The sequence below is a fragment of the Cornus florida genome, unplaced genomic scaffold (assembly GCF_030987335.1).
Source record: "Cornus florida cultivar Cherokee Brave unplaced genomic scaffold, ASM3098733v1 CherokeeBrave_3.0.0_Hap2_Chr03, whole genome shotgun sequence".
Classification (NCBI taxonomy): Eukaryota; Viridiplantae; Streptophyta; class Magnoliopsida; order Cornales; family Cornaceae; genus Cornus; species Cornus florida.
The window spans coordinates 24,026,873-24,042,653 of NW_026775573.1; the positions used below are offsets into that span (position 1 = coordinate 24,026,873).

At 33.0% G+C, this 15,781-nt stretch overlaps 1 protein-coding gene across 1 annotated transcript; it reads right to left on the reverse strand.

The window, feature by feature from the left end:
• Positions 1 to 2,659: 2,659 nt before the first annotated feature.
• Positions 2,660 to 8,539, reverse strand: LOC132299966 (ethylene-responsive transcription factor WRI1-like). Its single transcript, XM_059796881.1, has 7 exons — positions 8,103 to 8,539; positions 7,886 to 7,968; positions 7,614 to 7,622; positions 5,984 to 6,072; positions 5,750 to 5,874; positions 5,325 to 5,401; positions 2,660 to 3,892 (listed from the first exon to the last, which is right to left on the reverse strand). Exons 1-7 carry the CDS (start codon positions 8,288 to 8,290, stop codon positions 2,916 to 2,918), a joined length of 1,548 nt encoding a protein of 515 aa, XP_059652864.1. The 5' UTR covers positions 8,291 to 8,539; the 3' UTR covers positions 2,660 to 2,915.
• Positions 8,540 to 15,781: the final 7,242 nt, after the last annotated feature.

The window sequence follows — 15,781 nt, forward strand, 5'->3', positions numbered from 1 at the left end:
GCTGCTTATGAAAGAGATTTATATCTTATGTGCTTCCTTTCCATATTAGAATAAATGTATCCTCGTAAACTTTTCAAGTTTCATGTTTTGTCCTTTCTTTTTAGTAGCGAAGTTTTGTCATCTAATTTTGAGTGGAGGGGAAAGAGAGTGTAGTTTCTTTGTTTTTACTATTTTTATTTTTAGGTTGATACTTTATTGAATTTGACAACAAAATTATGTTTGGTGTGATTTTATTTTATTTTATATAATACTAAAATATTTCCTAAAAAGTGACCAAAAAATTATTTTTTTTTATTTTGATAATTGTTCATGGCCCAAAATCATATTTTCCTTGTTTCTGTTTCCGACATTTCCACAGCAAAATATCGTTCCTAAACGTACTTTCGATTTTTTTCCAAAACACTTCTACAACAAAAACACTATTTTTATTTTAGTCAAAAACAAAATGTCTAAAATAAAGCTCATACCAAATGAGCCTGTTGACTTACAAGAGTGGGAGTGGGAGTGAGAGTGGGAGAATTCAAATAAGGATGCGTGAAAAATTTAAAATTTAAGTCACACTAAATAAGAGTACGTGTGGAATATGAGAGGGGCTGTTGAGAAGTATTATGTGATTTAAATTTTGATTCTTATTGAAAAATAAAAATAAAAATAAAAATTTGAAATTATGGTGAGAAATTATATCATTAAAAGAAGTTATAAAATGTGCTGTAAAAACGCCATCGATGGGCTTATGAACGTAGTTGGTGACTCACTAAGCTTAATTATCAAACTTCGCTTGGAATTTAATCAAGTACCTTTTATTTGAAAATACGTATTGTGATATATAATTTCAATACTGAAAAAATCCATCTATTATTCTTTAAGTTTAGAAACTTTATACAAACAAACTGCAATCTTGTTATTTTCAAGCCCTAATACGGTTCATTTCTTTTTAAAAATATAACAAAAAACTTTTTATCTCATCTTTGAGTGAAAAAAAAAAAAAAAAAAAAAACATAAAATTCCTAATTTTTAACTAATTTTAAATATTGGTGAGAGATTTATAAATGCATAACTTGTTTCATTTTATAATATTTCTCATATACTAATTTTGTTTTTATTTTTATTTTTAGGCTAATTATTTCTTATGGGTAAGAGATTTAAACTTCTAAATGTTTCTCTTTGTTGTGTTGCTCCTTTCTTGGATGAGTTGAGACAACATTAATGGGTTAGAAATTTCTTTCTTCCTCAAATAAAATTATTTCACATTATGAGTACAAACTTATCGGGTTATTTTTTTTTTTTGTGTGTGTGATTCTAATAAGTATATAAAATTCAACAAGGACATTTTGTCAATAAAAAATAAGAATAGACTCTCTCTTATTTCTTAAAGTGTTTTTATCTCCAACAATTGTCGCATTAGTCGGTACAAAAACATACAAGTCGGCATTGATGTCATTTTTATTAACTAAAAGATGAAAAGCAAAGGTTTACGAAGTAATTAATCCAGAATTGTGCAATAGTATTTTTATTATCATTTTTATTAAAAGATGAAAAGCAAAGGTTTACCAAGTAATCGGCATTGATATCATTTTTATTTCTAATATCATTTTTATTATCATTTTTAATTTTTATTATAACGGACAGACTGTATTTATCTTGGACCTGCTTTAGCTTTTGCTGTAGACAAGCTTTTGGGCATCCCTTTCATTTGGCTTATCCATTGGATTGTGCTTTTAGCTTGTTTTGTAATTACCTGTACATAAATAAACACATTATAGGGTCTGTTTAACAACAGCTGCTGCTTTGTATTTTTTATTTCTGTCAATGTCCTGTAATGAAGCAAAAGCACGAAACGTGTTCGGTAATATTTGTTGCAATTTAAATAGTATCAAAGCGCTTCTGAAAAAGAGGCCAAAACCGAAAGCAAAAAATTGATACTTCCTGTTCCTTCTGCACTATAACAAAAGCACTGTTCACCAAAAAAAATAAAAAAACTCTAAAATAACATTTTTAATTAACCATTTATTTTTTCAAACTTACAACACTTTTTTATTAAACATGTTTTCATGTTTTTGTTTCTAAAAATTCTTGCAACAAATATACGTTACCAAACAAACTTCCAAATAATATTGACCACACTTTAAAACAGAAATATTAAGGCAAGTGTGATTGCCCAATAGATACTTCTCAAGACATTGTAGTCTGATGCCTTTCAAAGAAAAAAGTTGATGGTTCAGGTCCCAAAAGGGCAAAGTGGGAACTAGCAAAAATAAAAGTAAAAATAAAAAATGAGTTGTTGCCTAGTTCCCCTTTAAGAACATTTTGAATTTCTTTCCATTGGTCTTTTTGCTTATCCTCTTATCTTGCAAAAATGGAAACTCGTATTTTGTTGGCTACTCTCTATACTCTGTTTAGTTATTGTCAATTTTATCTACAAAGAAAACAGTTTTAAAACAACCTTGTGCCTCGTGGCTGAAAATTTAATGTCCAACGGTTTTCTAATGTTTATGTCCGGGACTCAACTTCTTCTCACCTATCTATTTCCGGTAAAAACAAAGATAATAACAAAATTCCAATCAGGCCAGCTCTCAAGCGTGCCCGTGTTCGTGTCCCCCCTCCCTAGTTTGTGAAGATAAACAAAAACAAAAACAAAATTCCATATCCCACAAGCCAGTTCTTAGGAGAAAAGGAAGAAAAATATGACTCGAAAACAAAGAGAATGAAAAGAAAACACAAGTCACTACCTAGCTTCACTTTTGTCCATATTTTTTGTGACCAAGGAAGGAAAAGAGAAAAAGGAAGAAACTCCAAGACATGTTTTATGTTTCCTATCCACCCACAACAGTCCCCTACACCAAAACTAAACAAACCTAAACAAACTCCAACGATCCAAAGACCTTCTCCACACCGAACTAGTTACAAGAAACCGATCAAAGGTTGTTGTCAAAGACGTCATCAATGGTGGTTGTCGAAGAGGACGAAGAAGATGGCGTTGACGGTGAAGAAGGCAGCAATGACAGTGAAGGCGAAGAAATGGGAGAAGTTGATCCTTCCTGCACTGCACCCACCAAACTATCAGCCTCAATCCCAGAGCCTGTGGTGTTCAATGTGCCACTCAAATTCAAGTCATTCTCATCCGAGAATCCGTCAGTTTCACTCCCGGAACCTGTAGTGTTAAATGTGCCACTCACATTCAAGTAACTCTCATCCGATAATCCGTCAGCCTCAATCCCGAAACCTGTGGTGTTCAATGTGCCACTCACATTCAAGTCATTCTCATCCGAGAATCCATCAGCTTCATTCCCTGAACCTGTAGTGTTCATTGTGCCACTCACATTCAAGTAATCCTCATCCGAGAATCCATCAAATAGGGAGTCGATGTCATCCACGAAACCCCTGCTGTCAAACAAGTCCGGTAATTCTTCAGCTTGTTCAAGGGGGAAGTCAGGAATGTTGAACTGACTGTACACCGTATTGAGATAGATGCTCCAAGGGTCCTCATGCTCGTCGGTGAGGTCCATCACCGGCATTAATGCAGGTGGGGGGTCGAATGGTAGAGGGAGCTCAAAGTTGGGAAGGTGTGGACAGACCATTTGTTCTTCAAATTTTTGTTGTTGGGGTCGGACCATTTGTTCTTCATGTTGTTCAAGTTTTTGTTGTGGGGGTCGTCGGACCATTTGTTCTTCATGTTGTTGTTGTTGTGGTTGTTCTTGTTCTTGTTGTTGGTCTCCGCGATCACGAGGTTGAGTTTGATCGGTGGAGGACTTGGCATCGGGTTGTTCTGGTGGTAGGGCTATATTCTTGAACTTGCCTGCATAGCTGCTAATGTCAAAATTGGTCACTGCATTTGGTCCTCTGTGCTCTATGGCTGCCATGTCATATGCTACTGCTGCTTCCTCTTGAGTGCCTTTAGAAGATATAATAACAAGAGTAATAAAAATAAATAAATAATATAAATAAATAAATAAAGATTAAATATCTATATATCTAAGAAACATAATAAAACAAAGTAGATTAGCTTTTGATTGTTGTACCAGACAAATAGAAAAGAATACAAAAGAATATAACTTTTGTTCAAATGTCTGGGATCTCCACATGGACATCACGTGTCTTCTATTTTCTTTTTCATTTAATTAAAAGAATCCTAACTTGCATATATTATTTAATGTATGACAAAGTTTTGACTTTGTTCTGAATATAATTTATACTATACTTGAGATTCATTTATTTTTAAAGAATGTGGGTGTAACTACCCAAAACATTGCTCGTTTAGCAAATAAATAAATAAATATATATATATATATATATATATATATATATATATATATATATAATTCAGGCACTTGAAGGTTAAAAGGATAAGAAAGCTTCTATTTCAATGAAAATACGAAAATAAAAAATTTCGTGAAAATTCACAAACCAAAGGAAAGATATCATTTGTGATTTATTAAATAAAGTATTTTACAGGTAACGCTACCATGAGCGGTCCGCTATAAGCGTTTCACGGACTCCATTGAAGGGGTCCAGACATGAGCTCACATAAGAATGTTTTCGTGATAGCTTTTTTTTCTATGCTAAATATAAAATTAGTGAATTGTCTTTATTAAGTTGTATAGCATTAATCCAAATTAAAGGACTTTTGTTTTATATATAAAAAAAGGATCCTTCTTTTTGGGGCATGTGTATGATTGCATGGCACTTGCTAATTACCTTGGTGGGACACATGAACAACTCTGTTAAGTGGGCCACATTAATGTATTTGGCCTTTTGGAAAGTGTCCAATGAAGGGGCAAAATGGGTAATGAACTTTGCTACATAGTCACATGCATCATGCCACATTTCAGCATGCAAGAAATTGCTAAAAATAGAAAAATGAAGAAAATTTAAAGAAGTAACCACATATTGTGAGTTGCAAATAAAATGAGACGTTCGTAACCCGTTCGAACTTGACTCGCTAAATAATCAACTTGTGTTCATACTAAATAAACAAGTAAAATTGGAACAAGAACAAAATGAATCGAGTGTGAATAACTTCATGTTAGTTTGTGAACATGTTTGTTAATAGAGATTCGTAAATAAACTCATGAGTGATCTTGGATAGAGCTCATTAGGACTTGTAACCAAATTTTGAAAGTCAATTTTGGTCTCAAGCTCAAGTTTAAGTTTGAATCAAGCAAAACAACCCAAAGATCGAGTTTAACTCGTACACTTATTCTTAAAATCAACTTGAGTTTGAGCTTAATGTAAATACACAAAAACTCCACTAGACTCCATTCAAAAGCAACATTAGAGTTGGTAAATATAATATTACAATAAATTTTATATAAGAGAGAACTTACTGTAGGTCCCAAGGTACAGATATTTGTTTCCTAAAACACGCCCGATTCGTGCCTCCCACCTCCCATTGTGATGGTGCCTGTCAAATGCATAGTAGGCCAAACTTTTTCATTTCCGAACAAAATACACACATACATACATATATTGTTGTCTACTTGTCTGGTAAATTATACATATATGTATACACATATATATTTGTAAAATAAATTTGAGTTATGCCATACCTACTACTAGTCTACTACTACTATTTAATAATTCCCGCAACTTAAACTTGCAAGTCCAAATAATGGGACCAATTTTGGCCCATCCAGCCAACCACAAGTTCTTAGTAAATGCAATATAATAAGAGAAACTCATACACACACACACACATATATATATATTGCTATATAATTAACTTTCTACAAAACTTTTATATAATAAATACCTTGCTACCCCACGGTACTTTGAAACTCCTCTTGAAAATCCACTGCTCTGCCTCCTTAGTGAAGCTAAATATTCTTCCTTGGATAGCTTTTGCATTTCTTCCAGCTCCTTAATATATGTATCAATCTGTATTTCATCAAATATATATATAAATACATACCTTTATCATAAAATTTTAATATACAGATATCCATATATATATATATATATATATATATAAAAGTTTAGTTATGACCTGAAAGTTCAAAGCTGTATTGGGCCCCCAGTATTTAAGCGCCGCAAGATCATAGGTACGAGCAGCTGCTTCCTCATTGTCATATGCTCCTATAATATGTCCCACATAATGTCTCACGTTAGTGTCTGGTCATAAAAACCTAGAGCATTCATAAATGAAAACCTTACAATATAAAATTTGTTATTTCAACTTTTTTTAGGTGTGCAGGTATTAGTGATTTGAGATTAGTCCCATCCAAAAAATAAGGATGATAAATTTCTTATCAAAAGTTTGAAAATTGTTTTTCAGACTAACCCGACACACGTGTTTATTTATTACTAAAATTTTTCAAACTAACCTGGCACACGCGTTTATATAATGTGTGTGAACTTATAAGATCAATCAAGTGCATTCATCTAGATTAGACACATCCAAAGGACGAAGATATATAACTCTCGAGGAGATATAAAATTTCAAGTCCACAAAGGGATGAGAAAATAATATATGACATCGTGTGGACCCATGTGGATGCATTAAATGGTTGTGCTTTATTTGCATAATCTGCCTAATTAGCCGCCTTGTATATCATTACTCTTATGAAGTTATTCCAAACTGACTGACACATATTTAAAGCCATGCATGTATTATGGACCTAATTAGTCACCTTGTATGTCATTATTCTTATAAAAAGCTACTATTTTGACATTTTCCCGAACTAACCTGACACACATTTATAACCATGTATTATCGACCTAATTAGCCTCCTTGTATATCAATGATCTTATAAAAAAGTTTACCATTTTTGACATTTTCCCGAACTAACCTAACACACGTATCACCGTGTGTGTATTATTGACCTAGTTAGTCCCCTTGTATAGCAATACTCTTATAAAACAATTGTTTTTTTATCGTTTTCTTGAACTAACCTGAGACATATAACATATTTATAACCATGCTTGTATTATCGACTAATCTTACAAAAAAGTTACTATTTTGATGTTTTACCGAACTAACCTAACACATATTTATATCCGCGCATGTATTATTGACCTAATTAGTCGCAATGCTTGTATTAGAACTATTGGAACTGAACCGAATTTTAAATGATCAGCTTGATTCTATGGTTTTGGCACTTTCATATAGGTTGAAATTAATACAATGAAAAACAAGAAACTTAATATATGGAGTATATATATATATATGATTTATTCTATGTATTATGGTTTTACTAATAAAAATCAAACATTTGTATTATAATATATGTATATATACATATTAAATTATGACCAATGGTTCAATTCCACTTCAAACCAAAATCGAACCCGCATGGTTAGATAAAGGTTTTTTAATTTTGAGAACCAAAACCAAACCATTTCATCAAAAAACCGAACCAAATTGCACCGTTCGATTTGGTCCGATCTAATTTACAGTTCTAACGATTTTTTGTGCATCACTCACTTGGACTATCATGACACATTTTTAAAGCCTAGATTAGTCCAACTCCCACCGAAGGATGAAGATGAATTTATTCTTGAAAAAAAAATAAAAATAAAAAATAAAATAAAATAAACAGTAATAAAATATAATAAACTAAGAAAGGAAATAGAAAACAAATTGAAAGAGATAGGAGAGAGGCAGAGGATTAACTTACCCAAATAAACTAATTAAGCAGCGACAAAAGCGTAAATGAACGTTACAGTGACAGATATCATCACCATCACCATCATCAAAAATAAAACACACAGTCAGAACACCAAACCACCAATACCACAAAAGAAAATTAAGTAATTACACACACACAAACACACACACATATATGTATCTGTATATAATTGTAATTAAAAAAAGATCGCAGATCTCCTTGATTTGTCATCTAATTTTTTAATCCAAGGCAACAAATCTAACAAGTAAAAAGGTATTTACTTTGTCGTCCTCTCTTGTTCTGAATGCTATTCCATGTACTCTTGTCCCATAGATGAGCTTCATACCTCCCTGTCCATCTATGCCTGTACATGTCAAATTCATTCGATCACCAATCAAATCTCATGCATGCAAAACAAAACCCACCTCATAAATCATGAATTAGCATCATATATACACATATATAGACATATATAGATATATATAGAGAGAGAGAGACCTGGTGACTCCTCTGTAAATGGAGCTTCTTCTGGCACCAGAATTGGGACTCTGAGCATTGACTGGGTTGAGATTTCTCTTAGCTCTTGAACGCTTGTTCTTGGGTTCTTCTTCTGATTGATGAATATGATTAATGAGATGAGACTCAACGGATGAAGACGAAGAAGAAGGAGAATATGACCTCTTCATTTTTGGATATTTGGGGGTACTCTGTACTCTCTCTCTCTCTCTCTCTCTCTCTCTCTCTCTCCCTCCTCAAATTACAGCAGAGTGTAGAGAGAGGATGATAGAGGCTTATGAGAGAGTTTGATGGGTAAGCCTAGAATGTCCTACAATATACTATATATGGGGGGCTTGTTTTCTGGTGAGCTGAAGTGGGTTACCAAAACGAGGACAAACAGAGAGCTAGAGAGAGAGAGAGAGAGAGAGAGAGAGAGAGTAGTGATAGAGAGGAGTGAGAGAGTGAAGTTGGGGGTGGTGGTATTAAAACTCACAAGGTTTAACTTTAACCATGAGTTAGAGTTGGGGTTGGGTTAATTAAATCGTGGTTAATTGAACTGCTCAACACTTGGCTTGAGTCACAGCCATGCTACCAATCAGGTGGCTATCCTTCTGTGTCTATGGGAATCTCTCTCTAGTAGTTTCTCTCTCTAGACTTTTGGTAAACAAATATAAAATTTTACCTGCTGATGTGTCAGTTACTTTTGGAGAATGTGTGTGCCAGTACACTTGATAACATAAGGTAGGGACGCGTGTTAGGACTTGTATATGTGAAGTGGCATGATAATCCGAAAATAGGGTCCAGGTTCGGTAGGGCCAACCCGAGACCAAATCTAAAAATTTTCAAACCAAAATATTAAAAAATATAAGGTAAAGTGCAATAAACCCCCTAACTATCAGTAAAAAAACTCAAAAAAAAACACTAAACTAAGAAGTACTCCTGAACTATTTAAAAAGTGCAATTTAAAGATAAATCAAAATTAGCCGCCATTGGAAGTAATCGAAGATAATAGATTACCAAATTACCTTTTAGTAAAATGACCTTATTTGATTGCAAAAAAACTTCTGAATTCCCTCTAAACTACAAACAGCCCCCTTAAACTAATGATTTATTGTAACTAAGGATATACCCATCACAAAAAATAATTTTAACCATTTTTATTAAATTGGTCATTTCTTTTCCTTATCTAAATATTAATTATATCATTTATCTTAAACAAAAATTCGAATTTACCTTAATTTTATTATCTATATCAATTTATCATAATAATGGGAAAATTTAAAAATGCAGTGTTGTAACTTGCATCAAATTTAGCCATTTTCTAAAATGATTAACTTATTGTTAAAACTTTACTATTTAGAGTAAAATTTGATATGCTTAGTTAAAACTTCTTTGCAGGGAAAAAATAATTTTTTTCATACAATATATTAATAAAAAAATAAGAAATTAATTAAATAAAAAAAATACTTTTTTCATACAGTATATTCATGAAAAATAAAAAATTACTGAAATTTTTTTCTACTTAAGATTTTTATTTAAAAAATTAATTTCAATAATTAATGGTAAATTTATGCACATTTGATGGGAAATATGTCATTAAAATAGTATAATTTTGTTCATATTTATTTTATAAAGAAAAATATATTAAGTGTAATTCAATAAGAAAAGGCATTATGACCATTTAACAAAAATGTGATAATTCATGAGGCATGGTGTACAAAATATAGTTTATGGGAGTTATTTGTAAACTTAGACATATATAGTTCAGGGGGTTATTTGCACTTTACCCTTATATATTATAATGGTAATAAAGGTAACATTTTCTTTTTTCAAATTACAGCCTAGATTTAACTGGAAAAAAACAAACGAAATAGTGATGTCGGGTGTTTTTTTGTCAAATAATGGGATAGTTTAGGGGGTTTACTGTAAAAATATAAGTTGGGGTGATTTATTGGGTAAGAAAGTAAAGATTAGGGGAGTTTTTTGCACTTTACCCAAAAATATATTAATAATAGAAAGATACTCTATCAATTTTATTATCTCTTTGAAATTATCTCTAGTATCATTCTATTACTAAAATATTAATTCTACCATTTACTCTTATTTTATAATTGATATAAGTTCATCATAACAATTGAAAAAAATAAAAAATAATAAAAAAGATACATAAATTAAAGTACCACCAAACTTAGCAATTTTTCAAAATGATGACATATATTAAACTTCACTATTTATAATGAAACTTATTATATCATATTTTATTTTATTTTTTACTAAAACAAAAGTATTTAAAAGTTATATCTTTTTCATGCAATATATTTCATTAAAAATCAAGGAATTATTTAAGTTGTTTTGAAATTTTCAACTTAAGATTTTTTTCAAAACAATTAATTTTCAAGAATGAAAGGTAAATGTATGTAATTTTTTTTAAAAAAAAAAATGTAATATAAGAGGTTGCATAAAAATAGCTTGGATTTTAAAATATGTATTTTAATAAGAAAATAATATTAAATGTATGGGAATGACATAACTTGGAAAAAATTGTAGCTCATGGATTTACGAACTTTGTAAAAAATATTTATAACAAGTGCAATATTTTTTTCTTAATAAATTTTTTTTATAGAATTTATTGGTCTTTATAATTGAAAAGTAATTAAGACTAAATTGTAATTTTCCATTTATTTTAAAAATTTTGATTTATCGTATGCTATTCTTTATGAAAATTCATTTTTTTTCAAAAATTTTTTACAATTATATGTATATTTACAATAAGTTTAAATACTTTTGTTTGCATGAGAGTGATCATGCCCAAGATTAATCCAATTTACCAAGTCCAAAAAGTTAAACATGGTGCCACATATATTGGACCTATGGTAGAGGGGATTTGTCACACATTGGACTCATTTATAGGCCAGTACGTAATAATATCCAATAGTTTAAGTTTTTGAGTCAATAAGCAAGTGTCGATCTGTTAAAGTGGTATCTAAATTAAACTCAATCCTTAATTCAGTGCTACTCCAAGGTTCTACCTAGATGAAGTCCAGGTTTCGATTGTTACTAGGTCTTCTCATTGTTAGGGGGACATTTATGCAAAGTGGCAAATTACAACAAGAGTATTACAAGTTCGGGTAGAAAAAAAATGTTAAAGGGGTCTTGTCCTACATTGGATTCGAATGGAGAAGGACTTGCGCATATATGGACAGGTAAACTATGATACCTAACAACTTAAGTCTTTGGATTCCCTTTAAGTTAATTAAAAGACAAGTACTCGACTCATTATAAAAAAGTCAGCTCAATATTTTATATCTTAAGGTAAGTATAAGTTAGCCTTACCCGAATTGCACTCTATTAGGCTTGATTCCCTATTAGATAGGTTGTTTGTCTACACACAATATCACAAGAACTAACAAGCATGGATACAAAAAGCACGGACACAATACAATACGAATATGTCGACACCTCAATTTTTTTTAAAGTAGAACATGACGTGGATACAACTAATATAAATGTAATTTTCATTTATATATATATTGGATGAGACAAACCATAGAAACTTAATTAATTTATAAATTCTATATTAAAGTTACACGAGTTTTAACTTTAAAGATAAAGGTATTCGAATATTAAAAATATATATATATGTTATATTCTATATGATATTATTATTTTATCTTATCATTAGTTATATTTTTGTTATTTAGAGGTTAAAAATGTTTTTAAGAATGTGGTGTGCTTGTTGTGTGTGTGTGTGTGTGTGTGTGTAACAATTCACTCTACCACGTGGTATGATATTGTCTGCTTTGGATTTGAGCCCGCACGATTTTGCTATTGGGTTTTACCCCAAAAGACCTCATACCAATTAGAGATAACACCACCACATATAAGCACTTCACAATTCTCCTACCCTGGCGATGCGGGATTGTGTACTCGTAACTCGCTCAGTGTGGTAGCCCGCTAGTGCCTCGCACCCACCTACAGGATTGCCACAATCACACCCCGTTTGGGGCCAACGTTCTCGTTGGCCGCACTTCTAGCAAGATCAGTCTCTGATACCATTTTTAACGAGCCATTCTACCACATGGAATGATATTGTCCGCTTTGGGTTTGACCCCGCACGATTTTGCTATTGGGTTTTATCCCAAAAGGCCTCATACTAATTAAATATAACACCACCACATATAAGCATTTCACATTTTTTTTACCTAAGCGATGTGGGATTGTGCACCCATAACTCGCTCAGTGTGGTAGCTTGCCAGTACCTCGCACCCTCGCACAGCACACCAACCCACAAGGTTGCCACAATATATATATGAAGAAGTATGTAAAATATGTTGGTTGAATGTTTAGAATGTTTGGACAAAGTGTCCGAAATAATTTTTTTTAAAAAAAGGGTAAATTAATTTAGGTGTAAAGTGCAAAAAACCCCCTTGAAGTATTGGCCATATAGTAGAAAACCCCTTTGATCTAATAATTTGGCATACAACCCCCCTAAACTAACCAATTTGTTGCAATTAATCCTATCCAACTATAAGCCGGTTGAATTTGACCGTGAAGAAGCACGTGCGGGTCACATGACAACCCAAATTTCTTTAAGTGACCATACAACCCTTTACCTTTACACCCAAAACTACTTAAAATACCCAAACACGCCCTTATGCTAAGTACACACACTATTCATTGTCAATAAAACAGAAATATATGTGTATATATAGTTATAATCACTGTTCATCTTTTTTCATAGTGTCCATATCCATATCCATTACAATCATCATGGCCATTCACGTCACAATCGAAACCAACTCCTCCACCATCCTCGTCATCCCCACCGATAATACCATCACCACTGTCCCTACAACTACGCATTTAACATATGGAAAACCATTGTCGCCTCGGCCTGATTATTTAAGAACAGCTTGTCGGCGGAGCAAGAAATCATCGATCCAGCTCACCGGAGTAAAACTAGTAAAGAGAGCAGACCGAAGGTTGTCAGCGGCGGTAGCAAAGCACCGTGACGGTTTCCCCTTCCAGAAACTGACCCACCGCTCATTCCCAGAATCGACTCAGCACTGGTCCGCCCTGCGTTCCTTTCCTCTTCTTAACGACGGCGGCTTTGCCCAAATCAGCCTCCACTCCTTCCCGATGCTTGATAGCGGCAGGGATAGGCTCAATTGGTGTCAGCTATGATGGAGGTGGCGGCGAGCTCGAAACGGGGAGGTCAGCAGATGAGGCGAAGCTCGGCGCTGGCTTACGGTGGTGCTCAGAACACGGACGGCGGTGTGCTCGGCCCATGAAGACGGCTGGTTCAAGACGATAGCGAATCAGTGACTAAAGAAGTCGTGGTTCTGGTGATGGGCTGTTATGAAGAATCTCGGCCGTGATTGGGTTTGATGGCGGCCGGCGGGATTAAAAGGCTGCAACCTTGGCTTTGGATGATGGCCATCGGATTGGGGTTAGCTTTGACATCGGCGGAGAGCTCGATGGTCTTTGTTCAGCATAATGAATTCACAAGAAAAAGTCTACCCAATTTCCTTGTTTAAGTCATGTGGCTTGATTGGCCCTGTTTGGGCTTGGGTTGTTTTCCCCGGGTCCGGAATAGGACTCGATTTTGGGGCTAAAATTGGTGGTTGCTGAAATTTTTAGTGAAACGACGTAGTTTTATCTAAGGGGTAAAATTGTCTTTTATGATTTCCGTTATAACCAATTGGTCGGAGATGTCACATTGGGGGTTAATTGCAAAAATTCAGTAGTTCAAAGGGGCAAATTATAGTTCAGTGGGGTTAATTGCACATGGCCAATACTTTAAGGGGATTTTTTTGCACTTTACTCATTAATTTATAAATTCTATATGAAAGTTACACAAGTTTAAAGATAAAGGTATTAGAATATAAAAAAAGAATATGTTATATTATATATGATATTATTATTTTATCTTGTCATTAGTTATATTTTTTGTTATTTAGAGGTTAAAAATGTTTTTAAGAATGTGGTGTGCTTGTTTTATAAATGTGTGTGTGTGTGTGTGTAACGATCCACTTCACCACATGGTATGATGTTGTCCGTTTTGGGCTTGAGTCTGCACGATTTTGTTATTTGGTTTTACCTAAAAAGACTTCATACCAATTAGAAATAACACCACCACATATAAGCACCTCACAATTCTCCTACCCAGGCGATGTGGGATTGTGCACCCGTAACTTGCTTAGTGTAGTAGCCTGCTAGTGCTTTGCACCTACCCACAAGGTTGCCACAATCACACCCCCTTTGGGGCCCAACGTCCTTGTTGGCTATACTTCTAGCTGGATCAGGCTCTGATACCATTTTTAACGACCTACTCCACCACATGGTATGATATTGTCCGCTTTGGGTTTGAGTCGACACGATTTTGCTATTGGGTTTTATCCAAAAAGGCCTCATACCAATTAGAGATAACATCACCACATATAAGCACTTCAAATTTTCCTACCTAAGCAATATGGGATTGTGCACTCGTAACTCGCTCAGTGTGGTAACCTGCCAGTGCCTCGCACCCGCGCACGGCACACCCACCCACAAAGTTGCCACATTATATATATGAAGAAGTATGTAAAATATGTTGGTTGAATGTTCAGAATGTTTGGACCAAGTGTCCGAAATAATATTTTTTTAAAGGGTAAATTGCACTGACCCCCAATTTTCGGTTAAAAACAGCTACCTACAACTTAAGTATTTTTCGGACGATGACACCACACAGGTTTTGTAAAATGAATAAAGACACCCTAATCGTGATAAAAGTACGTATTTGCTATTTGACTTCTGAATTAACCCATGTGAATCATTAAATTACCTTTATAACCCCCCTATTAATTGACTAAAATGGCCCTCAATAATGAAAAAACAAATATGATTGTATCGTGACATGTGTTTTTTTTTTTTTTTTTTTTCTTTGTTTTTGTGGAAGAAAAATGTGACATATTGTGTAAGTAATGTTTCAGTAAATACTAAGAAGTAAAAAGATTAGCTTGTGTGTGATTACTTAAGGTAATATTTAATATATGGCTATTAAAAAAGGTCTTTTAATATTTAATATATTACTACGGAATAATAATAAAAATATATTTAAAAATCATATTTTTTACTTTTTGAGATGGAAATTCAGAATTTTGTATTAGAATTTTGTTTAAGTATTAGATAATATAACTAATCCATTTATTTTAGCGAGGGCATTAAACATGCAAAAAAAAAATTTCTTACAATGATTTTATATTATTTAAAAAATTTAATTTTACATTACTAGTTCCCTCATCATATTTCTTACTTTTTGAGATAGAAAATCAGGGTTTTGTATTAGAATTTTGTTTAAGTATTAGATAATATAATGAATCCATCTATTTCAATGAGAGTCATTAAACATGCATGAAAATTTAACAATTTAATTTTACATTACTAGTCCCCCCCTCCCAATTAAAAATTCTTGGCTCCGTTGTTTTGCGGCCACAATGGTGAAGTTTGGTTTCTTTTTTCTTAAGAGTCATTTTGGTTAAATAAAAAGTCGACTTATAAATGTTAATATTGTACTTTAATGATTTAAATGGGTCAATTTAGAAGTCCAAGGATAATTATATACTCTTATCATGATTGGGAGTGTTATTGTTCAAATTTATAAACTTGGGTTATTTATTGCAAACTTAAGAGCATCTCCA

Excerpts from the sequence above, each read along its gene's own strand:
- LOC132299966 (XM_059796881.1), bottom strand. The coding sequence starts at position 8,290 with ATGAAGAGGTCATATTCTCCTTCTTCTTCGTCTTCATCCGTTGAGTCT. Across the intron at positions 7,969-8,102 it reads ATTTACAGAGGAGTCACCAG|GCATAGATGGACAGGGAGGT; the intron begins GTCTCTCTCTCT and ends TGACATGTACAG. Across the intron at positions 5,402-5,749 it reads AAGTACCGTGGGGTAGCAAG|GCACCATCACAATGGGAGGT; the intron begins GTATTTATTATA and ends TGCATTTGACAG.